Here is a 25,824-nt window from a genome sequence, read left to right on the forward strand (position 1 = left end):
TATTGAGGTTCGGCTGCTGCTTTTCTCATGATTAGATTAGGGCTCTGGGGCTTGAGGAGCAGGACCACAGAGGGACAGCGCCCTTCTCATCACATCATACCAAGAACTTCTCACTCCTGATGTTGGCCTCAGCCACCTGGGTGAGACCGTCTGTCAGCTTTCCTCATTGTAAAGTGACTCTTTTCACTCCCCTTCCCACACTGTTCCCTTTGGGAGGAAGTCACTATGCACAGCCCCACCTAAGGATGGCCAGTCACACTCCACCTCTTTGGGGGTGGGGTCGCTACAGGCTTTATTTGTCATTCTTTTGCATTAAAGGCTTGTCTCTTTTCCCCACTTATTATTACTGATTCATTTATTTATATCAGTATGGACTCAAGCGTATTTATTTTATATTTAGGTTATAATTAACACTGGTTAATTTTGTTGCTCAGATTGTCCCAGCTCTGGGTATTGGGGTCCTTTCTTTCAGCCCTGTGTTCCTTTAGCATATCCTCAAAATTGTGGAGCTTTTTAATTTGCTTGTTTTGAACACTTTCTTAGTTTCTGGTACCACAAAATGCTCCAGACTCATATATTTTCTGCCCCTGTCCTGGAATAAGCGAACATAGAATAAGCCAATAGGCCTGGTTCCTTCTGCTGGAGAATGGTATTAGAAACCAAGATCTGGGCTGGACATGGTGGCTCACACCTGTAATCCCAGCACTTTGGAAGGCTGAGGCAAGTGGATCACTTGAGGCCAGGAGTCTGAGACCTGCCTCGGCAACATAGTGAGACTGAGACCCTGCCTCTACAAAAAATTTAAAAATTAGCCAGGCATGGTGGCCCCTAGTCCTATATATAGCGCCTATAGTCCTAGCTACTTGGGAGGCTGAGATGGAAGGAGTGCTTGAGCCCAGGAGTTCAAAGCTGCAGTGAGCCATAATCATGCCAGTGCACTCTAGCCTGGGTGACACAGTGAGATCCTCTCTCAAAAAATAAAAAATAAAAGTATTAACTTACGTTAAAGAAAAAAAAAAAGAAAAGAAGAAAGAAACAGCAAGAAGAGAGAAAGAAAGCAAGAAAGAAGAAAGAGAAAAAAGAAAGAAAAAGAGAAAGAAAGAAAAGAAAGAAAGAAAAGAAAAAAAAAGAAAAGGAAGGAAGCAAGGAAGGGAGAGAGAAAGAAAGAAAAAAAAGAAAAGAGTCCAAGAGCCGGACACTAGGTGGTTACATGACACTATACACCTGTCAAGATTCATGGAGGGCCAAGCACAGTAGCTCATGCCTGTCATCCCAGCACTTTGGGAGGCCAGGGCAGGACTGCTTAAGCCCAGGAGTTAGAGACCAGCCTGGGTAACATAGTGAGACCCCTGTCTCCACAAAAAATAAAAACATTAGCCAGGCATGGTGGTGCACACGTGTGGTCCCAGCTACTCAGGAAGCTGAGGTGGGGGGATGGCTTGAGCCTGGAGGCCGAAGCTGCAGTGAGACATTATTGGGCCACTGCACTCCAACCTGGACAACAGAGCAAGATCCTCTCTCAAAATAATAAAAATTAAAAATTCATAGAGCTTTATAGTACAAAGAGTAAACATTAATGTATGCAAATATTAAAATATCATTTAGAATATCAGGGAGTCCCATGATGGAATGCAGCATGTGACAAAATAATCTAACTGTGTTACAAATGCAGAAACAACCTCACTGAAGGGAATGATGAGAAAGGCACTGACTTGGTAACTTTGGAAATGAGTGAAGTCTGTTAAGACTAAGAGCAAAGGAAGTACACATAAGCACAGTACTCTAGCTGATAAAGTAGTTTCCCACACGGCAGATGTGGGTGGGTGTGTGTGTGTGTGTGTGTGTGTGTGCATGTGTACCATGCAAATTAGCAACATACAACACATTGGAGGCCGGGCGCAGTGGCTCATGTCTGTAATCCCAGCACTTTGAGAGGCCAAGACAGGCAGATCACCTGAGGTCGGAGTTTGAGATCAGCCTGACCAACATGGAGAAACCCCATCTCTACTAAAAATACAAAAAATTAGTCAGGCGTGGAGGTGCATGCCTGTAATTCCAGCTACTCGGGAGGCTGAGGCAGGAGAATCACTTGAACCCGGGAGGCGGAGGTTGCGGTGAGCAGAGATTGTGACACTGCACTCCAGCCTGGGCAACAAGAGCGAAACTCCACCTCAAAAAAAAAAAAAAAAAACACACACACACACACACAATGGAAAATATGCATGAGTAATGTAGCAGAGATTGCTAGCTGATCTCCAAAATTTCTGTTCCTGTCTTCCTGGACAAATAGCTAGACTGCATGTCCTATCCTTTCCTGCTGTCAGGGTCAGCCATGTGACTGTGGCTATGAGTGACATGCACAACCTCCCGATCGGGCCATGACAAGCCTTCCTCCAACCCAGGCATCAGGCTGTTCCCTCGAGCACTGACCATGACAAGCCTTCCTCCAACCCAGGCATCAGGCTGTTCCCTCGAGCACTGACCATGGAGGCCTTCCTCCAACCCAGGCATCAGGCTGTTTCCTACAGCACTCTTTATAAGAAGAGAGAAATGAAACTGATCCAATTTTCATCAATAGGGCACTGATTAATAACTTGTGGTACACCTCAACCACAGGCAACTATGACAAAGATAAAAATAGTGAAGTATATTTATATACACCAACATGGAAAGGTGTCCGAAACATACCAGTTATTAAACAAATAAAGCAAATTAAAAAGCAGCAGATTTGTCAGGATGCGATGGCTCACGCCTGTAATCCCAGCACTTTGGGAGGCCAAGGCGGGCAGATCACGAGGTCAGGAGATTGAGACCATCCTGGCTAACATGGTGAAACCCCGTCTCTACTAAAAATACAAAAAATTAGCCAGGCGTGGTGGCAGGTGCCTGTAGTCCCAGCTATTTGGGAGGCTGAGGCAGGCGAATGGTGTGAACCCAGGAGGCAGAGCTTGCTGTGAGCCCAGATCGCGCCACTGCACTCCAGCCTGGGCGACAGAGCGAGACTCTACCTCATTTAAAAAAAAAAAGTGACAGATTTGTCAGGGAGCGGTAGCTCACGCCTGTAATCCCAGCACTTTGAGAGGCCAAGGCGGGTGGAACACCTGAGGTCGGGAGTTCAAGACCAGCCTGACCAACATGGAGAAACCCCGTCTCTACTTAAAATACAAAATTAGCTGGGTGTGGTGGCGGGTGCCTGTAATCCCAGCTACTCGGGAGGCTGAGGCAGGAGAATCACTTGAACCCAGGAGGCGGAGGTTGCAGTGAGCCGAGATCACGCCACTGCACTCCAGCCTGGGCAATAAGAGCAAAAAAAAAAAGAGAGAAGAAAAGAAAAGAAAGAAGCAAACTAAGCATAGACGAAATTTCCTTAGTCTTATCTGTAATAAACAAACAGGGCTGGGCAAGGAGGCTCACACCTGTAATTCCAGCACTTTGGGAAGCCGAGGCAGGCAGATCACCTGAGGTCAGGAGTTCAAGACCAGCCTGACCAACATGGAGAAACCCCATCTCTACTAAAAATACAAAATTAGCCAGACCTGGTGGTGCATGCCTGTAATCCCAGCTACTTGGGAGGCTGCGGCAAGAGAATTGTTTGAATCCAGGAGGTGGAGGTTGCGGTGAGCCGAGATCACACCATTGCACTCCAGCCTGGGCAACAAGAGCAAAACTCCATCTCAAATAATAATAATAATAATAATAAATAAAAATAAATAAATAAGGTCTGAAGCAAACATCACAGTAAAAGCTGAAATATTGAAAGCCTTTCATCTTAGAATGAGAATGAAGCAAGAATATCTACTGTCACCAATTCAAGGCAACATTGTACTGGAGATGCAAGCCGGTGCAATAAGGCAAGAAAAAGAAATAAAAGTTATAAGGATTGGAAAGAAGAAGAAAATGAAACTATAATTATTTTAAAATGATATAGTTGAGGGTGTCAAGAATCTAGGAGAATCTATAGATAAGCTATTAGAATTAATAATGTATTTGGCAGGGCCACTGGCTGTAATGCCAATATGCCAAAATTAGTTGTAGTTCTATGTACCATCAATAAAAATTAGACAATGAAGCAAAAAAAAAAAAGATTTTTTTGTTTGTTTGTTTTTCTTGAGATGGAGTCTTGCCCTGTCACCCGGGCTGGAGTGCAGTGGCATGATCTCAGCTCACTACACCCTCCACCTCCCAGGTTTGAGCAATTCTCCTGCCTCAGCCTCCGGAGTAGCTGGGATTACAGGTGTACGCCACCAAACCTGGCTAATTTTTGTATTTTTGGTAGAGACAGGGTTTTGCCATATTCGCCAGGCTGGTCTTGAACTCGTGACCTCATGATCCACCCGCCTTGGCCTCCCAAAGTGCTGGGATTACAGGCATGAGCCACTGCACCTGGCCAAAAAAATGATATTTTTAAAAGCATAAAAAATATCAAATGTAAGATGGGCATAATATTTACATAGAAAACTATAAAACATTCTAGAGAGATGTTTTTTAAATGCCTTAAATAATTGGTAGGTTATATTATATTCATGAATTTTAAAATAGATTACTTTGACAATTTTTATTCTCCCCAAATGGAACTATAGGTTCAGTAAAATTCCAACCAAAATCCCAACAGGTTTTCCATTAGTGGGAATTCAAAGGCTAATTCTAAGATGAAAGCAGAAATGTGAAGGACAAGAATAGCTAAGACAGCCATGAACATGAACAAGAATAAAGGTGGCAAACTGACACCCCAGACTTATTATCAAGCTATAGTGATAAGTATAGACAGTGTGGTAATGGCACAAATAGATCAGCGTCACAGAATGTCTGTATAATTGCCCCAGAATTGGTCTGTGGTACCACACTAAATGATTCACAGAGATTCTTTGTGGAAAGAACAGTGACTTTCATGGAGGGAAAGGTCATTTTCACTTTTTATTTCATACATATTTATACTATTAGATTTTCTTAAAATTAACATATTCAGTCATTGCCTATAAAATTTAAAATAATGCCAGTGGGGGAAGCCCTCTGGCCCTTCCATTGCCTGTTTGAAAGTTACTGGGCTCACTTGTTCGGGAAACATCAGCTGCTCCCACTGGGTGCCAGGCCCTGTTCTAGGTGCTTGGGAAGTGTCAGTGAGCAAAACAGACAAATCCCCAGCCCACATGGAGGGGTGAGGAGCAAGGAGGAGGGGTGAGGAGCAAGGAGGAAGGGCAAGGAGCGAGGAGGAGTGGGGAGGAGTGAGGAGGAGGGGGGAGGAGCGAAGAGGAGGGGGAGGAGGGAGGAGGGGGGAGGGGGGAGGAGGGGGGAGGGGGAGGAGGGGGGAGGGGGGAGGGGGGAGGGGGGGAGGGGGAGGAGGGGGGAGGGGGGAGGGGGGAGGGGGGGAGGGGGAGGGGGGAGGGGGAGGAGGGGGGAGGGGGAGGAGCGGGGAGGAGGGGGAGGAGGAGCGAGGGGGGAGGGGAGAGGAGGGGGGAGGAGGGAGGAGGGGGGAGGGGGAGGAGGGGGGAGGGGGAGGAGGGGGAGGAGGGGGAGGGGGAGGAGCGGGGAGGAGGGGGAGGAGGAGAGAGGGGGGAGGAGCGAGGAGGAGGGGGGAGGAGCGAGGAGGAGGGGGAGGAGGAGCGAGGGGGAGGAGCGAGGAGGGGGGGAGGAGCGAGGAGGAGGGGGGAGGAGCGGGGAGGAGGGGGGAGGAGGGGGGAGGAGCGGGGAGGAGGGGGAGGAGCGGGGAGGAGGGGGAGGAGCGGGGAGGAGGGGGGAGGAGCGAGGAGGAGGGGGGAGGAGCGAGGAGGAGGGGGAGGAGCGAAGAGGAGGGGGAGGGGGGAGGAGCGAGGAGGGGGAGGAGCGAGGAGGAGGGGGAGGAGCGAGGAGGGGGAGGAGCGGGGAGGAGGGGGAGGAGCGAGGAGGGGGAGGAGGAGCGAGGAGGGGGAGGAGCGGGGAGGGGGGAGGAGCGAGGAGGGGGAGGAGCGAGGAGGAGGGGGAGGAGCGAGGAGGGGGAGGAGCGGGGAGGAGGGGGAGGAGCGAGGAGGGAGAGGAGGAGCGATGAGGGGGAGGAGCGGGGAGGGGGGAGGAGCGAGGAGGGGGGAGGAGCGAGGAGGAGGGGGAGGAGCGAGGAGGAGGGGGAGGAGCGAGGAGGGGGGAGGAGCGAGGAGGGGGAGGAGCGGGGAGGAGGGGGAGGAGCGAGGAGGAGGAGGAGGAGCGAGGAGGAGGCGGGAGGAGCGAGGAGGAGGGGGAGGAGCGAGGAGGAGGGGGAGGAGCGAGGAGGGGGGAGGAGCGAGGAGGGGGAGGAGCGGGGAGGAGGGGGGAGGAGCGAGGAGGAGGGGGAGGAGCGAGGAGGAGGGGGAGGAGCGAGGAGGAGGGGGAGGAGCGAGGAGGGGGGAGGAGCGAGGAGGGGGAGGAGCGGGGAGGAGGGGGGAGGAGCGAGGAGGAGGGGGAGGAGCGAGGAGGAGGGGGAGGAGCGAGGAGGGGGGAGGAGCGAGGAGGGGGAGGAGCGAGGAGGAGGGGGAGGAGCGAGGAGGGGGGAGGAGCGAGGAGGGGGAGGAGCGGGGAGGAGGGGGAGGAGAGGGGAGGAGGGGGAGGAGCGAGGAGGAGGAGGAGGAGCGAGGAGGAGGCGGGAGGAGCTGGACAGGACATCGTGCCAGCCCGAGGGCGGAATGAACTTCAGAGAAGTTTGGGAGCAAAAGGTGCTTTGCTGCTGTTAGACCCTGAAATTCCACGGGTCCCTAGACAGTTTTGGGAGCCGGGAGGGTGAAGAGAGTGGATCAAGCTTCGTGGGGTGGACCCGGAAGAGATGGGGCAGTGAATGGTTGTGGGAGACTATGGGGAGCCTCCGGGGAGTGATTGTTTGCCCTGAGGGGAATCACCGCAGCGGGGACAAGGCTGGGGGAAAACACTTCCTTCTGCAAGGGCACTGCTGAGCCTCACTTGCTGGAGCTTGCACTGTGCAACGGTAAATTCACGTTGTGTGCCCTCACCTGAGCTTCTGATGAGGACGCCGGAGGGCTTGGCCCTTTGAAGTCCTCACCTGTCCCTCCTTGGGCTGGGGGTGGTGGCCAGGAGGGGCTGCACGGTTCCTGCCCGGGTTGGTCCCGGCCATCCCAGCTCCCTGGTAAATAGGCTTCTCAAACTAGGATACCTGGGCCTTGGGAGTTACCTGCAAACCCTGTTCCTCGCTCTAGTTCCCCACTTCCATCCCTCCTCTTGCCTCAGCCCCTTTCTCATCTCACACGCCACATGGGATCCACCCTTTTTATGCATGTGCAGAGCGTGGCCCCCTCTCTGATTCCCTTCCCCTCAGGAGAGCCGGACGTCTCCCTCCCTCACACCCTCCCCAGCCCCACAGCAGCCCAGGGAGCCTTGCCCGCTCCTCGCCCCTCCTGGCTTTCCCAGCCACTCAGGCCTCCTGTGTCCTGAGTGGGCCAGCTCCTGCCAGACCACGGCCCTGCCCTGCACCTGACTGCGTCCCCACCGCGGACCTGCCCCCTCGTTTATTCTCCTCTCTCCGCTCTGCTCTGTCCTTGGCACTGTTTTTGTTTGTTTTTTGTTTTTGTTTTTTGAGATGCAGTCTCGCTCTGTCACACAGGCTGGAGTGCAGTGGCGTGATCTCTGCTCACTGCAATCTCTGCCTCCTGGGTTCAAACTATTTTCTTGCCTCAGCCTCACGAGTAGCTGGGATTACAGATGCCCGCCACCACGCCTGGCTAATTTTTGTATTTTTAGTAGAGACGGGGTTTCACCATGTTGGCCAGGCTGATCTCGAACTCCTGACCTCAAGTGATCCGCCCGCCTCTGCCTCCCAAAGTGCTGGGATCACAGATATGAGCCACCGCGCCCCGCCCTTGGCACTGTTTAATCCATGTGTTGTTTATGTATGTATCCTGTTTATTTTCTGTCTCCCAACAAAGACGTAGCTCCTTCTGGGTAGGGCATTTTGTTCATGCTCTCAGATGCCGCCTACCGCCCTAGAGCAGGAAATAGCGGTCAGCGCCAGCTGTGAGGAGCACAGCATTGCGGCCAACACAGGAGGCACTGACCACGGGGCAGGCGCTATTTAAAAATCGTGGCAAAGGATCACACGTAACAGAACTCTTTTTGTTTTAATCATTTTTAAGTGTGCAGTTCAATGATGTTAGTTACATGCACAATATTGTGTAACCATCACCACTATTTCCAAAATCCTTTTTATCCGTCAGACAGAAACTCCGTCCCCATTAAACAGCAACTCTGCATTCCTCCGTCCCCCCAGCCTCTGGTCACGTGTCTCATCTACTTTCAGTCTCTACGGATTTGCCTGTTCTAATTATTTCATAGAAGTGGATTCATACAGTACGTGTCCTTCTGTGTCAGGTTCATGTCACTCAGCGTGATGTGCCCAAGGTTCACCCATGCGTCGGGCTCTCGTTCCTGAATCGCATTTCTCTGTACGGATAGACTGAGTTTTGTTTGTCTGTTCACCTGTTTAGGAACACTTGGTTGCTTCCACATTTTGACTGTTATGAATAACGCTACTAGCAAAGTGAACACGAGTGTGGTTTCAGTTCCTGTTTTCAATTCTTTCGCGTCTTTTAAGAAAAAACAAACTGTTTTCAACAGTTGCATCATTTTACCGTCCCACCAGCAACATGGGAGGGTTCCCATCACTTGTTTTCTTCATGTTTGTTTTGTTTAGTTGCATAATAATTGCCATCCAAGAAGGTATCTCACTGTTCTTTTCATTTGCATTTTCGTAATGACTAACGAGGTTGGGCAACTTTTCACGTGCTTGTCAGTCATTCGCATCTTTTTTTTTTTTTGAGAAATGTCTGTTCAAGTCCTTTGCTCATTTTGAAATTGGGCTGTTTGGTTTTTGGTTGTTGATTTGAAGGAGTCCTTTTTATATTATGTATATGAATCCTTACCAGATATATGACTCGCAAACATTTTCTCCCATTCTGTGGTGATCTCTTCAGCCCCTTGATAGTGTCCTTTGATGCACAAAAGATTTTAATTTTGATGAAGTACAATTTATCTTGTTGTTGTTGTTGTCATTGCCCATGCTTTTGGTTATATCTAAGAATCCAAGGTCGGCCGGGCACGGTGGCTCACGCCTGTAATCCCAGCACTTTGGGAGGCCGAGGCAGGTGGATCACTTGAGGTCAGGAGTTTGAGACCAGCCTGGCCAACATGGTGAAACCCCATCTCTACTAAAAATACAAAAATTAGCCAGGAGTGGTGGCAGACGCCTGTAATCTCAGCTACTAGGGAGGCTGAGGCAGGAGAATCGCTTGAACCCAGGAGGTGGAAGTTGCAGTGAGCCGGGATCGCGCCATTGCAATGCAGCCTGGGTAATGGAGCAAACTCCGTCTCAAAAAAAAAAAAAAATAATAATAATAATAATAATAATAATCCAAGGTCATGAAGATTTCCCTACATTTTTTCCTAAGTGTTTTATGGTTTTAGTTCTTAAATGTCAGCCTTGGTCCATTTCCAGTTGATTTATGTGAAGGAGGAGGCCCGGCTCCACTCAGGCCCGACTCTTAGTGTTTTAATATCACCACTTTGAGATCACAACCACCTTAGGGAGCAGGAACCGTCCATCCACAGACACAGAAACTCACCTAGAGTGTGTCCAGGGTCACAGAGTGACTGACCAGTGAGTGGCAGAGCCAGGAGCTGGACCAGCCACCCACTCAACAGGGTGCACAGGACCCCAGACCCCCAGGCTTTACCGCCTCTGGACACCAATGCACAAGAGAGTAAACTTGGGGAGTACCTTAGGCAGGTGGTCAGAGGCCTCGGGAGAGGAGACATTTGAGCAGAGAAGGGAGGTGGTGTGGCAGCCGTGTGGACCTGCTGTGGCTGTGTGCACCAGAGCTGTGCTGGTGAGCGAGGAGGAACTACCCAGGAGGGCACACTGGACCAGGGAGAGCCAGCCCGACGGGGGCCAGCTGCCTTTCCCAGCAGGCAGCAGTGTGACCCTCGGGGCAGGGGCTGGGTCCACTGTAGCCCCGGGGATCGGGAGGCAGAGGGCCCCTGGGCCTGTAATGAGGAGGAGGCAGGACCCAGGTCCTGGTGGGCTCCCGAAGTGCAGCAGGAAGGGCCCTAGTGCTTCCACGTCACCACCCTGATGGCCTTGGCAGCTGGGAGAGCCCCCTGCCCTGCAGGGCAAGAGGGATTTTCCGCCCCAAGGGAGAGCGTCATATGCCCAGGAGGCAGTTCTGCCTCTGGCTCTTTGCTCCTCCCAGGCCTCCTGTCCTCTATGTCCTTGGAAGTAAAGGGGACAGGTCCTGGGGCTCCACAAAGATAGGCACCTCCTCTCATCCACCTAATGAGGCAAAAGAGGGGGTTCTGCCTCCGAGGCTGAGGGGCCCAGCCCCCTCTGGAAAGAGAGTCCCACTCATGCCCCTCCACCAGGCCCCACCAACAGGAGGCCCTGGCGGCAAGGCCCTGCCTCCCCAGTGAAGACCACCAGGGCCTGGGGGCCAGGGAGGGAGGGAGGCTGCCCCCGGCTGGTGAAGGGACACCCCACGGCCACCAGCGGTCATGATTAATCCACACTTGAGGGACAGCTTTCGTTCTGAGCAGCTCGGCTCTGAGAGGGAATTGGATACAGGATGGATACCTTGCAGGCTCCTGTTCTCCGAGGGTGGCAAGGGTTGGTGGCATGATGACCCTGATAAGACTTTACGGCCCCTGTTCTCCAGGGTGGGGCAGATCAATTGCTGTTCTCAAGGTCCTGTCAGGGGCCCTTCCTGAAGAAACAAGCAGAGGCTTTGATTTCCTGACCTATCTCGGGAAAACACTTGAGCTAATAATTAATCAGATTATGGATACACTGGCTTTTTTTGTCTTATTTTTTAAATTGTGGTAAAATTTATATAACATAAAATATACCGTTTTAACCATTGCTAAGTGTGCATGAAGTACATTCACATTGTTCACCCATCACCATCGTCCATCTCCAGAGCTTTCTCATCTTCCCAAACTGAGACTCTCTCCCAATTAAACACCCATTTCCCATCCCCTTCCCACAGCCCTGGCCCTTGCTGTTCTACTCTCTCTATGAGTCGGAGGCTCTAGGGGCCTCAGGTAAGTGCTAACACACAGCATTTGTCCTTCTGTGTCTGGCTTATTCAATGTCCTCAGGGCCGTCCATGTTGCAGCTGTGTCCAGGTTCCCTTCCGTGTTGAGGCCGTCTTACTTTTGAGACCAGTTTGAACCTTTCTTTCTTCGGCTGCTCTAGCAGGTTTCTTGGTACAGTGAGTGCCCAATGGAACGAGCATTTGACCAGCAGCTTCACGGGGGAGGCGCTTTCTCTCTGGGTCTGTGTGGGGAAGGGAAAGACCTTCCTTAAGGAGCACTGGTCGCCCAGCACCTGCCTTGGAGGACAGTTTGCTTTCGTGGAAGATTGGGCCACACAGAGCATTGCTGTGGAAGGAGGCGTCAGAAGTGGGGCCAAGTGCACGTTGCCCTTCCACCTGCGGCCTCGGAGACAGGTCCAAGGTGTACGAGTTACGAAGGCCTTGGGCCACACGAAACCAAAACCCACAGGAGAGTCGCTCTCCCAGAACAAAGCCCCGAGGTGGCCTCCCAGCTGCCAGAGTCATCTCCTCTCCTGGGCTCCTGGGCCTGGGCATTGCTCGTGGACCTCCAAGTTTTGTGTCCATGTCCAAGAGGACAAAGACGGAGGGAGGCCAAGAGCCAACGGCCGTGGCAGCTCCACCCACCACCCAAGCCCACCCAGCAGGCTCCCTTTCCCCTCATTGCCCAGACTGTGTCCCCAGGTCACCTTCTGCAAAGTTTTATGGGGAAGCACTTTGCTGATCCACACAAACAGGGTTCTGTCGGTAAGAAGAGGGGAAGATGGACCTCGGGTTGGCAGCAAGCAGGTCCTGCCACTTCTGGTTCCGTTTGGGACCCCCAAAGGCTCTGGGGTGAATCGTCCCAGAAGGAGAGGTTGATGAGTTGATGAGGCGGGGTCTTCGGCGCCGCCCCCAAGAGGAGCGCAGAGGAGAGAGAGGGCTAGCATCGAGGAGAGAGGTGTGGGGGGTCAGAATGTTGGGGGCCCAGGGGAGAAGGACAGAGGAAGCGGATGACAGTGTAGTACCAAAGGGCTGTCGATGAGTGACAGGAACAGAGGGGGAATTTTCAGCTGCTGTCCGGAGTGTAGGACTCTGTGCAGAAGGATACAAGCCTAAAGGGTTTCTTCGAGGAAAACTGTGCTCTGTGACATGGGTAGACCCTGGTACTGTCCCTTTGCGGAAGCGGAACACAGATCGCCATTGTCTTTTGAACTGAACTGAAGATTTCTGGAAGCAGCTGTGGCCCCTGGGTCATGAGGCTGTTTAGATTTATATGGGTTCCATTGAGGATTCTCAGGGATTTGGGACCTAAATTTGGTAACTGTTGCACCTCGAACTGAAATATCATCCCACCATTGAGCAGAAGGACAGCATCCCTAGCCTGGGCAACATAGGGAGACCTTGTCTCTAAATAAATAAATAAAAATTAACCAGATGTATTGATGCATGCCTATAGTTCTAGCTACTTGGAAGGCTGAGTGGGAAGGATCCCTTGAGCCCAGGAGTTTGAGGTTGCAGTGAGCTAAGATCGCAGCACTGCACTCTAGCCTGGGCGACAGAGTAAGACCTTGTCTCAAAAAAAAAAAAAAAAAAAAAGAAAGAAAAGAAAAAAAAACAAAGAAAAAAGAAAAAAAGATAATTCTTTGTATATTTTGGATAACAGTCCTTTATCAAATATGTGTTTTGCAAATATTTTATCCCAGTGTGTGGCTTGTCTCCTCATTCTCTTAATACTATCTATTCCAGGGCAGAAGTTGTACATTTTAATGAAGCCCACTTATCAATTTTTTCTTTTATGCACCATGCTTTGGTATTGTATCTAAAAAGTCATCACCAACCCCAAGGTCACCTAGAATTTTGTCTCATACTATCTTCTAAAACTTTTGTTGTTTTGCACTTAACATTTGGGTCTATGATATAATTTGAGTTAAATTTTGTGAAACATTTAAAGTCTGTGTTTAGATTTTTTTATCTGTTTTTCATGAGACTATCCAATTGTTCTAGCATCATTTGTTGAAAAGACTATCCTTTTCCTTTGAATTGGCTTTGCTCCTTTTTCACAGATCCCTTGACTATATTTGTGTGTGCCAATTCTGGGCTCTGTATTCTGTTCCACTGATTTATCTGTACAGTCTTTTACCAGTATCACTATGCTGATTGCTGTAGCTTTACAGTAAGTCTTGAACCGAGCAGCGTCAGTCCTCTGACTTTGTTTTCTTCAGTATCATGTTGGTTATTCTGAGTCTTTTGCCTTTCCATATAAATCTTACAGGGTTTTTTTGTTTTGTTTTGTTCTGTTTGTTTTGTTTTGTTTTTAGAGGAAGGGTCTTGCTGTCACCCAGGCTGGAGTGCAATAGCATGACCTTGGCCTACAACAGCCTCAATCTCTAGGGCTCAAGCAATTCTCCCACCTCAGCCTCCCAAGTAGCTGGGGTTACAGGCATGCACTGGCACACCCAGTTAAATTTTTATATTTTTGTAGAGATGGGGTCTCATTATATTGTCCAGGCTGGTCTCAAATTCTTGGCCTCAAACCATCCTCCTACCTCAGCCTCCCAAAGTGCTGAGATTACAGATGTGAGCCACCATACAATCAGTTTTTTGATATCTACAAAATAATTTGCTATGGTTTTGATTTTTATTACATTGAATCTGTAGATCGATTTGGGAAGAATTGGCATCCTAATAATATTGAGTCTTCCCGTCCATGAACATGGAATATTTATTTAGAGCTTTGATTTCTTTCATCAGAGATTTGCAGTTTATCGTGTACATATTTTGTGAGATTTATACCTAAGTCAGGTTTTTGGTGCTAATATGAATGATAATTATGTTTTAATTTTCAAATTCCAACTGTTCGTTGCTAGGCAAGCAAGTGACTTTTGCTTATTACCCTTGCAACCTGCAACCTTGCTATAATCACTTATTAGTTCCAGGAATGTTTTGTTCTTTGGAATTTTCTACACAGACAATCATGTCATGTGCAAGCAAAAATAGTTCATTTCTTCCTTCCCAATTTGCATACCCTCTTCTCCTTTTCTGGTCTTATTGTGAAGGCTAAGACTTCCAGCACAATGCTGAATAGGAGTGGTGAGAGGGGGCACCCTTGTCCTGTTCCCAGTCTTAAAGAGAAAGCATTCAGCTTCTTAACATTAAGTATGATATTAGCTGTAGGTTTTTTTGTAGATGTTCTCTATCAAGTTGAGGAAGTTCCACTCTATTCCTGCCTTGCTAGAGTTGTTATCATAAATAGGTGTTGGGTTTTGTCAAATGCTTTTTCTTTATCTATTGATATGATCATGTTTTTTCTTCTTTAGCCCATTGATGTCATGAATTACATTACTTTACATTTGAGTGTTAAACCAGCCTTGAATGTCTGGAGTAAATCCCACTTGGTTGTGATGTATCGTTCATTTTACCCATGTTAGGTTTGGGTTGCTGACTTTTTGTAGAGGATTTTTATATCTACATTCCTGAGAAATATTAGTGTGTTATTTTTCCTTGCTTGTAATGTCTTTGTCTCGTTTTGGTATTAAGGTATTACAACCTTCATTGAATGAGTTAGGAAGTGTTCCTACTGCCTCTATTTTCTGGAAAAGATTATAGGAAATTGTTATTTCTTCATTATGTTTTCAATATAATTCACCAGTAAAACCATCTGGGTCTAATGCTTTTTGTTTTGGAAGGTCATTAACTGTAGATTCAATGTCTTGTTTTTGTTTTTGTTTTGAGTCAGGATCTGGCTCTGTTGCCTGGGTTGGAGTGCAGTGGCATTATCATAGCTCACTGCAGCTTGAACTCCTGAGCTCAAGCAATCCTCCTGCCTCGGCCTCCTAAAGTGCTTGGATTACAGGTGTGAGGGCAGTGGCTGGAGGCCAAAAGTTTGAGAACAGCCTGGGCAATATAGCAAGACTCAGTCTCTATTTTTTAATAAAAATATTAATTTATATAAAAATACAAAATTTTATTTGTCATCTTTACCATTTTAAGTGTATAGCTCAGTGCTAATAAATATATTTACACATATATTATTTTCTCCTTCATCTCCCTTCCCCTACTCTCTTTCCTGGCCTTTTTTATCTTTTAAAAGACAGAAGTCTTATTACCCTGCCAAAGATGGTCTTGAACTCTAGCAATCCTCCCACTTAAGCCTGTCCTGTAGCTAGGACTATGCCCAGTTTGGTTAAACGTATTTTTAATTCCTCTGACTTGTTTTTTGACCCATGTGTTATTTGCAAGTGTATTGTTTATTCCAAATATTGGGGGATTTTCTGATTGGGAAGCTCCTTCCATTCTTCCCAGTTTGCTTAGTGTTTTTAATCATGAAGAGGTGTTGGAAAACGTAGACTATTCTTTCTGTCTCTATTGAGATGATCAAGCAGTTTTTGTCCTCTTAAGTATTACTATGATATGTTACATTAATTGATTTTTGGATGTTAAACCAACCTTGCACTCCTTAGAGAAAACACACTTAGTCATGGTTTGTAATTGTTTTTATATGTGAATAGATTCTGTTTCTGAAGTAGTTTGTTGAGGATTTTTCATGCCTGTATTCATGAAGGATATTGGTTTACAGTTTTCTTCTGATGAGTTTGCCTGGTTTTGGTATCAGTGTCACAGGCCTCAGAGAATGAGTTGGGAAGCATTCCCTTGAGAGCTTTTCTTTGTGGGAAGGTTTTTTTTCCCTGTAATTAGTAATTCAATCTCTTTACTTGTTATAATTTGTCTTAGTCTATTCTCACACTGCTGTAAAGACATACCTGAGACAGGGTAATTTATAAAGAAAAGAGGTTTAACTAGCTCCTGGTTCTGTGGGCTGTACAGACTTTTGCTTCTGGGGAGGCCTCAGGAAACTTACAATCATGGCAGAAAGCAAAGGGGAAGCAGGCAAATATTCATGTGGCCAACAGGACAGAGAGAGCAAAGTGGGACATGCTACACACTTTCAAACAACCAGATCTCATGAGAACTTACTCACTATTACAAGAACAGCAAGGACGAAATCCACCTTCATGATCCAATCACCTGCCACCAGGTCTCTCCCCCAACATTGGGAATTACAATTCAACATGAGATTTGGGTGGGGACACACAGCCAAACTGTTATCAGAAAGAGGTCTTGATCCAGACATCATGGTTCTTGGATCTCATGCAAGAAAGAATTTGAGTCAAATCCATAAAGAGTAAAGTGCCAGGCATGGTCGCTCACACCAGTAATCCCAGCACTTTGGGAGGTCCAAGGCAGGCAGATCACAAGGTCAAGAGTTCAAGGCCAGCCTGACCAACATGGTGAAACCCCGTCTCTACTAAAAATACAAAAATTAGCCAGGCATGGTGGTGCATGCCTGTAATTCCAGCTACTCAGGAGGCTGAGGCAGGAGAATTGCTTGAACCCAGGAGGCGGAGTTTGAAGTGAGCCGAGATCGTGCCACTGCACTCCAGCCTGGCGACAGAACGAGACTCCGTGAAAAAAAAAAAAAAAAAGAGTAAAGTGAGAGCAAGTTTATTGAGAAAGTAAAGGAATAAAAGAATGGCTATTCTATAGGCAGAGCAGCCCCAAAGGCTGCTGGTTGCCCATTTTTATGGTTATTTCTTGATTATATGCTAAACGAGGAGTGGATTATTCATGAGTTTTCCAGGAAAGTGGTGGGCAATTCTCAGAACTGAGGGTTCCTCCCCTTTTAGACCATATAGGGTAACTTCCTGACTTTGCCATGGCATTTATAAACTGTCATCGTGTTGGTGGGAGTGTCTTCTAGTGTGCGAATGTACTGTAACTAGAGTAATGAGCTGTGAGGATGACCAGAGGTCACTCTCGTCGCCATCTTGGTTTTGGTGGATTTGGCCGGCTTCTTTACACCACCTCGTTTTATCAGCAAGGCCTTTATGACCTGTATCTTGGGTCAACCTCCTGTCTCATCCTGTGACTTAGAATGTCTACCCTCCTGGGAATGCAGCCCAGTAGGTCTCAGCCTTATTTTACCCAGCACCTCTCATTTCCACATATTAACCCCCCCGTTCCACACACTCTCACATTTGGTCCCGGGGGTCTCGAACACCCCTGACGTCCAGCCTCTGCCCGCCAGCTGTTCAGGTCGGGTGGGGAGGCTGCAGTGCAGACCCCTGCCCGGCGTCTCCCTGGAGACTGCCTTCCCTCCCATATATTGTGCGTGCTGCTGGCTGTCCCCCCTGTTCCCTCTACCTGGAAGTCTTTCCTCACCCCTGCCTTCAGAGTCTAACCTCTCCCCAGGCCTCAACTGAAGGCCTGGCTCTGAGCCAGCCACCTCCTTCACACAACCCGCCTTGCTCTGAAGCTGCCTGCTCACAGCCATGCCCCGATGCCACACCCAGGGGTTCTTGGGGAACATTAATGGGATAAAGGAGTAAGAAAATCAAAGGTCACCAAGCAGAGCCCTTAAAGGGCAATGCTCTGCGTGTGCCACGGTGCCCAACAGCATCTCGTGCCAGCTGAGCTGCGGTGTGTGGACCCGGGGAATGGACCGGGCTGGACAACCTCTAAGACTTGGCTCCAGCTCAGCCTGTGAAGGAATCACCTCTCTGATCCCCACCTCTGCCCCGGAGTGCTAGACCCAGGGAGGAAGAGACCCCATGGACCAGCCAGAGGCCCCCTGCTCCAGGTGAGTGCTGGCCCCAGGGTGGTCACTGGGAACCGGCTGGTCTCAGCCCTCTGGGGCCTCCACCTCACCCGCTGACTCCCTCAGGCTCTCCACCCTTGTCCACATCCTTCCCCCACCCTCACTCCCAGGCTCAGGAGCCAAGCACTGCCTCCCCACAGAGGGCATTTGTGGAGTCTGTTCCCCACCAGGGGCTCAGATTCGGGCCCTGGTGCAAGGCCCCAAGCTGGGCCCCACCAAAGGGTGGCAGGGGTGGGGGCCCCAGGAATACAGCCTGGGCCTGGCAGTGTCTGCTGCCAAAGAGGCCAGTTCTGCTCCGGGCTCGGGAAGAGAGGGAAAAGAAGGAAAGCGAGGAAAGAGAGCTCAGGGTTCCTTGGAAATGCCTCCCTCGGGGCATGTGACCTGTCCTGGGGTGTGGAAGGACAGAAGCAGAAAGGGAGGTGCAGGGGAGGAAGGTGCCCCCCAGAGCTCAGATCAGCGGCGGCCAGTGCCCACTTCACCCTCAGAGGGCGAAGAACACCAAGACGCCCCGACCCGGGTCCGGGGACGGGGGAGGGAAAAGTCTGGGGTCACTCCCCGTTGCCCCCTCCCCCCACCCCATGGATCCAGACGATGCTTGGCCCGGGACTCCCTGAGGCCCTGCCCGCGGTGGGTTCTCCGGCGCCAGAGTCGGGGGCGGGCGGAGGTCACCCGAGGGCCGCTCCCCGGTGACCCGCGCCCGCCCGCCTCCAGCACGGGGCCGCGCCTCGCGGTGGCCCGCGAGCTGCTCCTGGCTGCGCTGGAGGAACTGAGCCAAGAGCAGCTGAAGCGCTTCCGCCACAAGCTGCGCGACGTGGGCCCGGACGGACGCAGCATCCCGTGGGGGCGGCTGGAGCGCGCGGACGCCGTGGACCTCGCGGAGCAGCTGGCCCAGTTCTACGGCCCGGAGCCTGCGCTGGAGGTGGCCCGCAAGACCCTCAAGAGGGCGGACGCGCGCGACGTGGCGGCGCAGCTCCAGGAGCAGCGGCTGCAGCGTGAGTTCTGCGCGGGAGGTCCCTCCTGTCTGGGCAGAGGCTGGGCTGCCCTCCTTCCCGCTTCCCGGAGAAGCCCCGGCGCGGTCCCCGGCCCCCGCGCGTTTTATCCACAAATTCGCGGGCCCCAGGGGTAGGACCCTGCGTGCTCCTCAGGGTGACTCGGACCCCCGTGGCGCCTTCCCCTGTTCCCGCCCTCGGCGGAACCTCACCCCAGTTTCCCTTCCAGGGCTCGGGCTCGGCTCCGGGACGCTGCTCTCCGTGTCCGGTGGGTCTCTCGCTGGGGGGGCACGAGTGTCCCCAACCCCACTTGGAGGGTCCCGGGGAGGACCGGGGTGGGAGGGCCGCCAGGGGCGTGGGCTGTGGTCCCGTAGAGGAAACTGAGGCCTGAGCACGGCCGGGGAGGGCGTGGGCTCCCTGAGGGCGCAGCCTGCCCCACCTCCGACCCTTGTCCCCGCGCTGTCTCCCGCTGCGCCCAGAGTACAAGAAGAAGTACCGGGAGCACGTGCTGCAGCTGCACGCTCGGGTGAAGGAGAGGAACGCCCGCTCCGTGAAGATCACCAAGCGCTTCACCAAGCTGCTCATCGCGCCCGAGAGCGCCGCCCCGGAGGAGGAGGCGCTGGGCCCCGCGGAAGAGCCCGAGCCGGGGCGCGCGCGGCGCTCGGACACGCACACTTTCAACCGCCTCTTCCGCCGCGACGAGGAGGGCCGGCGGCCGCTGACCGTGGTGCTGCAGGGCCCGGCGGGCATCGGCAAGACCATGGCGGCCAAAAAGATCCTGTACGACTGGGCGGCGGGCAAGCTGTACCAGGGCCAGGTGGACTTCGCCTTCTTCCTGCCCTGCGGCGAGCTGCTGGAGAGGCCGGGCACGCGCAGCCTGGCTGACCTGATCCTGGACCAGTGCCCCGACCGCGGCGCGCCGGTGCCGCAGATGCTGGCCCAGCCGCAGCGGCTGCTCTTCATCCTGGACGGCGCGGACGAGCTGCCGGCGCTGGGGGGCCCCGAGGCCGCGCCCTGCACAGACCCCTTCGAGGCGGCGAGCGGCGCGCGGGTGCTAGGCGGGCTGCTGAGTAAGGCGCTGCTGCCCACGGCCCTCCTGCTGGTGACCACGCGCGCCGCCGCCCCCGGGAGGCTGCAGGGCCGCCTGTGTTCCCCGCAGTGCGCCGAGGTGCGCGGCTTCTCCGACAAGGACAAGAAGAAGTATTTCTACAAGTTCTTCCGGGACGAGAGGAGGGCCGAGCGCGCCTACCGCTTCGTGAAGGAGAACGAGACGCTGTTCGCGCTGTGCTTCGTGCCCTTCGTGTGCTGGATCGTGTGCACCGTGCTGCGCCAGCAGCTGGAGCTCGGTCGGGACCTGTCGCGCACGTCCAAGACCACCACGTCAGTGTACCTGCTTTTCATCACCAGCGTGCTGAGCTCGGCTCCGGTAGCCGACGGGCCCCGGTTGCAGGGCGACCTGCGCAATCTGTGCCGCCTGGCCCGCGAGGGCGTCCTCGGACGCAGGGCGCAGTTTGCCGAGAAGGAACTGGAGCAACTGGAGCTTCGTGGCTCCAAAGTCCAGACGCTGTTTCTCAGCAAAAAGGAGCTGCCGGGCGTGCTGGAGACAGAGGTCACCTACCAGTTCATCGACCAGAGCTTCCAGGAGTTCCTCGCGGCACTGTCCTACCTGCTGGAGGACGGCGGGGTGCCCAGGACGGCGGCTGGCGGCGTTGGGACACTCCTGCGTGGGGACACCCAGCCGCACAGCCACTTGGTGCTCACCACGCGCTTCCTCTTCGGACTGCTGAGCGCGGAGCGGATGCGCGACATCGAGCGCCACTTCGGCTGCATGGTCTCAGAGCGTGTGAAGCAGGAGGCCCTGCGGTGGGTGCAGGGACAGGGACAGGGCTGCCCCGGAGTGGCACCAGAGGTGACCGAGGGGGCCAAAGGGCTCGAGGACACCGAAGAGCCAGAGGAGGAGGAGGAGGGAGAGGAGCCCAACTACCCACTGGAGTTGCTGTACTGCCTGTACGAGACGCAGGAGGACGCGTTTGTGCGCCAAGCCCTGTGCGGGCTCCCGGAGCTAGCGCTGCAGCGAGTGCGCTTCTGCCGCATGGACGTGGCTGTTCTGAGCTACTGCGTGAGGTGCTGCCCTGCTGGACAGGCACTGCGGCTGATCAGCTGCAGACTGGTTGCTGCGCAGGAGAAGAAGAAGAAGAGCCTGGGGAAGCGGCTCCAGGCCAGCCTGGGTGGCAGCAGGTGCGTCTCCGGGGCAGAGATGCTCTCTTGTGTGTGAGGTGTGTGTGCCGGTGCAAACCTGTGCACCTCAGTGTCCATCTGGCATGGGGCGCACCTCCAGACCAGACCCTGGCTCCCCAAATGGGGAGGCTTTGACCACCTCCTTGCAAGGCAACCACTGAATTCCTATCTTCTTCCCCAGGGTGTCCTCACCATGCCCACCGTCAGCCACCCACAACCTATGAAAACTTCCTAGTATGGCCCTACAGCTCTGGCCCAGCCCTTCTTCCCATTATACTTTCTGACAATAAGCTCTGGAACACACGATGCCCTCTGTCCAGAGCCTCTGCACTTGCCCTTCCCTCCACCTAGAATATTCTGTTTGCTGCCTGTCCTGCAAGTCTGCCCTGGCTCCCCCAGCTGGCTCCAGAAGTACCCTTTTGACCACCCTGCTGTGACATCTGCCCCACCTCCACCAGACCCTCGGCTCCTCCAGGGCAAGGCTTTTGCCAGAGTTCCTTTGAATATAGCTCCAATTCAGCCCCTGCCCAGGGGCTTGGCATCTGTTGAGAGGATGAATGTCACGGTGTTGGCAGGGGCTGGGCCTGGGGACCCAAAGACCCATGTAGGGGATGTGGGTGATACCGTCCCACTGACCTCACTCAGACACCCCAGTGGGATGATGCCTGGGCCACAGATGAGTGGTTTTGCTCTGGGTTTGGTTGGGGGAGTGTGAAGGGGGTGGCTCAGCAAGGAGGTGAGGAGGGGGGGCAGCTCTGAGACCCCAAGACTAGAGATAGACAGGAGTCCTTTCCGGGAGGCACTGTGAGGAGCAGGGTGGGCTTCACCTTCCTCTCTCTCCCAGCAGTTCTCGAGGCACCACAAAACAACTGCCAGCCTCCCTTCTTCATCCACTCTTTCAGGCAATGACTGACCCACTGTGCCATCTGAGCAGCCTCACGTGAGTGGCCACACCCCCAGCTCTTCCCATGGAGCAGGCTGAGAGCAGGATGCCCTGGGCAGAGACAGAAGTATGGCCTAGGAAAGAAGGCTGAGGGGTCAGACCAGAGCCTGAGGCCTGTGGGTGCTGGAGCTGGCAGGCTCTGCCCACACAGAGCAGAGGGAGGAGGGGATGAGGGTCTCGGGCTTCATTACCAGGTTAGGTACTGGTAGGAAAAGGTTGGTCCTGGTGTGAGTGGAAAGCAGCTAAGCGCACTGAGGGAGGGATTAAAGAAGACAAGAGTGTATTTTCCTTCTGAAGGGAGGCTGCCGTTGGAAACTGCTGGGTTCTCAGAAGCAGTGGAGGAAGGTGTTCAAGCTCAGGCTCCAAGGTCAGGCTGTCTGCAAATGCTAGCCTGCTTCTGCATGCCCAGTGGCAAGTCCATCTGTCCGAGCTCCCATTTCCTCCCCTGTGAAATGGAGCCAGTAGATCCAGAGAGTTGGGGTGAGATTTAATGTGGCTACACATGTACAGTTCTTTTTTTTTTTTTTTTTTTTTTGAGACGGAGTCTCTCTCTGTCACCCAGGCTGGAGTGCAGTGTCGCGATCGCGGCTCACTGCAAGCTCCGCCTCCCGGTTTCACGCCATTCTCCTGCCTCAGCCTCCCAAGTAGCTGGGACTACAGGCGCCCGCCACCACGCCCGGCTAATTTTTTGTATTTTTAGTAGAGACGGGGTTTCACCGTGTTAGCCAGGATGGTCTCGATCTCCTGACCTTGTGATCCACCCGCCTCTGCCTCCCAAAGTGCTGGGATTACAGGCGTGAGCCACCGCGCCCGGCCACATGTACAGTTCTTACATGGCAATAACTTGCCAGTCACTCTTAGCTACCACCAAGTGAGCAGAAAGGAAGAGGAAATCTAGGAACTAGTACTGATGGTGAAACAGGTCCATCCTACGTTGACGGCAACTCGGCACATTAGCTTGATATGGGGGTGGGGGATGTGGCAATCTGGAGATAAACATAAGAGCAAAAAGGTGATCACATTTGGCCCAGCAATTCTGCTGGTAAAGTAAGATGTTCAGCACACCATTATTTATAATGGAAAAAAAAAAAAGGAGAAACAGCACAACTACCCAACCATTAGGGAATAGCTGACTAAATAAACTGAGTTGGCCACCGCATCTTGGTGGACGATTGTGCGGCAAACATGTTGAAACACGTCTCAGCTCTCCGAAGAGCTCGTAGAGAGTGTCGCAGGGAGAAATGAACACAGCTCCCCGGGGGTGCATGGTGACAAAGGGCAGGGTAGGTTCTGCGGGGTCCAGGGAAGGATGTGGCACCAACACATCTCTCAGCTGAACCCTGGGCCACCGGGCAGCGGGCATTTTGTGCAGTTGGAGGTGGTGCAGTGGCTGAGGCGCCTGCAGGTAAATCTCTGTGCTTCTTGACCACAGGCTGTCCCACTGCAAACTCCCTGACGCAGTCTGCCGAGACCTTTCTGAGGCCCTGAGGGCAGCCCCCGCGCTGACGGAGCTGGGCCTCCTCCACAACAGGCTCAGTGAGGCAGGACTGCGTATGCTGAGTGAGGGCCTAGCCTGGCCGCAGTGCAGGGTGCAGACGGTCAGGTGAGGCCTGGCCTGGGAGGGACCGTGGGATGCCCCCACCACCCCAGCAGCTCCTGAGGTCGGCCCTCCCACAGGGTACAGCTGCCTGACCCCCAGCGAGGGCTCCAGTACCTGGTGAGTGTGCTTCGGCAGAGCCCCGCCCTGACCACCCTGGATCTCAGCGGCTGCCAACTGCCCGCCCCCATGGTGACCTACCTGTGTGCAGTCCTGCAGCACCAGGGATGCGGCCTGCAGACCCTCAGGTGGAGGCAGGGGTGGGAAGGGTGCTGGGGACACAGCCTGTCAACCCGGGGAGGGGGAGGGTGCCTGGGGGCCCCCTGGACCCTGAAGAGGAGCCCCTCCCGAGACCTCCCATGTGACTGAGCTCAAACACTGACCTGGGAGCCCAGCCCTGACAGCCCTGCCCTCTGAAGCCCTGGCCACAGCTCAGGGCCTTGACCACTTTGTCTGACCAAATGTTCATCTGTTGTCTGGTGCCCATGGCAGCACCCTGGGCCAGTGGCCCCGATACCCTTTTGCCACCCCCAAGGCCTGGCCTCTGCCCCCTCCCCCAGCCTCTGACAAACCTCTCAACTGACACCACCTGTCCCTGAGTGTCTGTGGCACAGCCAAGCTGACAGCCCGGTCACTGCCTGCAGCCCGGCCGCCCCCACGGCACTGCCCGTCACTGCCCACAGCCCGGCCGCCCCCCACGGCACTGCCCGTCACTGCCCGCGGCCCGGCCGCCCCCACGGCACTGCCCGTCACTGCCCGCGGCCCGGCTGCCCCCACGGCACTGCCCCCAAGCCCTGGCTGCTTTCCCCCACCGCTGACCCTGCTTCTGCTCTGCGTGTGGCTGCAGTCTGGCCTCTGTGGAGCTGAGCGAGCAGTCACTACAGGAGCTTCAGGCTGTGAAGAGAGCAAAGCCGGATCTGGTCATCACACACCCAGCGCTGGACGGCCACCCACAACCTCCCAAGGAACTCATCTCGACCTTCTGAGGCCCTGGTGGCCAGAGCAGGGTGGAAGACCCTAGTCAAAGTCCCCGTGGAGAGAACGGCCCATTCCAAGGGCGGGAGGATATTGCTCTCGGCCTCTGGGAAACTTTTGAGCCGAGAGGCCCCAGACAGGCATGTGGGAGGCCCAGACACGGCACCCTGCCCCGTCCAGGACAGGCCCAGGACCTGCCCCTCTCTCCACACCTGAGGGACCCCTTCTCCCCCAGCCCCACCACTACTCCACCCACCTTCCTCTCCTGAGACCCTCCAGCCATTCCCCTTGAAGACACCTCCCGACCCCAAGCCACAATAATGACGGCGAGAGCTCCAATTAACTAAGCACCTACCTGGGGGCAGAATGACCCTTCACTGCCTGATCCGCATCTGCAGTGTGGCCCAACAGCCCCCAGAACTATGCCCATGTAGACTGGAGGTAGGCAGTTCACCGTCCCTCCCTGTTAGGAATGAGACCATCCCTGAGGCTATGGCCCAGGCCCAGAGGCGTCCAGTGTCTGAGATCTTTGGGAAGGGAGACTAGGGCAGGTGGAGACAGCGCAGAACCCCCGTGCTGGGTGGGAGGCATGACCACACGGTGGGTGAGCAGCCCCCATGCACTGACGGTAAATTCCCCTGTGCACTCATTTCTGTTGGTTTCTATTACACCTGGCCAGGCGTGGTACAATACAGGTCGGTGCTCACAATCTTTCCAGCATTCCACTTTCACAGGGCAGGATGGTGGCCCCCGGTTCCCCAATGAGGAAAGTGAGTCTCAGGGGGCAGCCTGACTGCAGAAAGTGCTGCGACAGGGGCCCTGATGGACAGGACCCGCAGCGGACAGTCCTCGAATCCTGGAGTTTTCTCTGCTCAACCCTGCTGGGCTGCTGAGACTCCAGTCTGAGTGGGGAGGTGGGGGAGACTCTGGATTCAGCCCCATCACTGCCCAGGGGAAATCCTCTACTATAATCCACTTTCTAACTCCATTTCTTCATTTCACAAAACACAAAAACCCCTGTCCTCCTAGAGCTGACATTCTAGGTAAGAAGACAAACACCTATATGATACACAGTGTAATACAATACATATATATACGATACATACACAACACATGTATGTGATACACAACGCAATAGCACAAGTACGTATATTATATGTATACGTGTGCCAGGTGTGGTGGCGCATGCCTGTGGTCCCAGATACTCAGGAGGCTGAGGCAAGAGTTCGAGGCTTGAGCTTAGGAGTTCGAGGATGCAGTGAGCTATTAGGTTGGTTGGAAAGTAAGCAAAAACCGCAATTACTTTTGCACCAACCTAATATGATTTTGCCACCACACTCTGGCCTGGGCCACAGAAAGAGACCCCATCGCTAATAAGTAATAAATAAATG

General features: G+C 53.1%; 1 protein-coding gene and 1 long non-coding RNA gene across 6 annotated transcripts; one reads left to right on the forward strand and one right to left on the reverse strand.

Moving 5' to 3' along the window:
- The first annotated feature begins 6,543 nt into the window (after positions 1–6,543).
- Positions 6,544–25,142, forward strand: NLRP6 (NLR family pyrin domain containing 6). Of its 5 annotated transcripts, none has more exons than XM_016919944.4 (9): positions 6,544–6,659; positions 17,491–17,673; positions 18,403–18,683; positions 18,910–18,948; positions 19,160–20,918; positions 21,766–21,858; positions 23,294–23,464; positions 23,539–23,706; positions 24,306–25,142. In XM_016919944.4, the coding sequence occupies exons 2-9, from the start codon at positions 17,645–17,647 to the stop codon at positions 24,442–24,444; spliced, it is 2,679 nt and encodes an 892-aa protein (XP_016775433.2). In that variant the 5' UTR covers positions 6,544–6,659; positions 17,491–17,644; the 3' UTR covers positions 24,445–25,142. The 5 variants fall into 5 exon arrangements, with proteins under 5 accessions (XP_016775433.2, XP_016775432.2, XP_016775435.2 ...); XM_016919943.4 differs by having other exon boundaries at positions 6,567–6,659; positions 21,763–21,858; XM_016919946.4 differs by lacking the exons at positions 6,544–6,659; positions 21,766–21,858 and having other exon boundaries at positions 17,518–17,673.
- On the reverse strand, positions 22,372–24,900 carry LOC129136383 (uncharacterized). The gene is made up of 3 exons (XR_008537922.2): positions 24,789–24,900; positions 24,278–24,352; positions 22,372–22,847 (listed from the first exon to the last, which is right to left on the reverse strand). It is a non-coding gene; the product is annotated as an uncharacterized LOC129136383 (long non-coding RNA).
- Positions 25,143–25,824: the final 682 nt, after the last annotated feature.

Source organism: Pan troglodytes, chromosome 9, assembly GCF_028858775.2.
Source record: "Pan troglodytes isolate AG18354 chromosome 9, NHGRI_mPanTro3-v2.0_pri, whole genome shotgun sequence".
Classification (NCBI taxonomy): Eukaryota; Metazoa; Chordata; class Mammalia; order Primates; family Hominidae; genus Pan; species Pan troglodytes.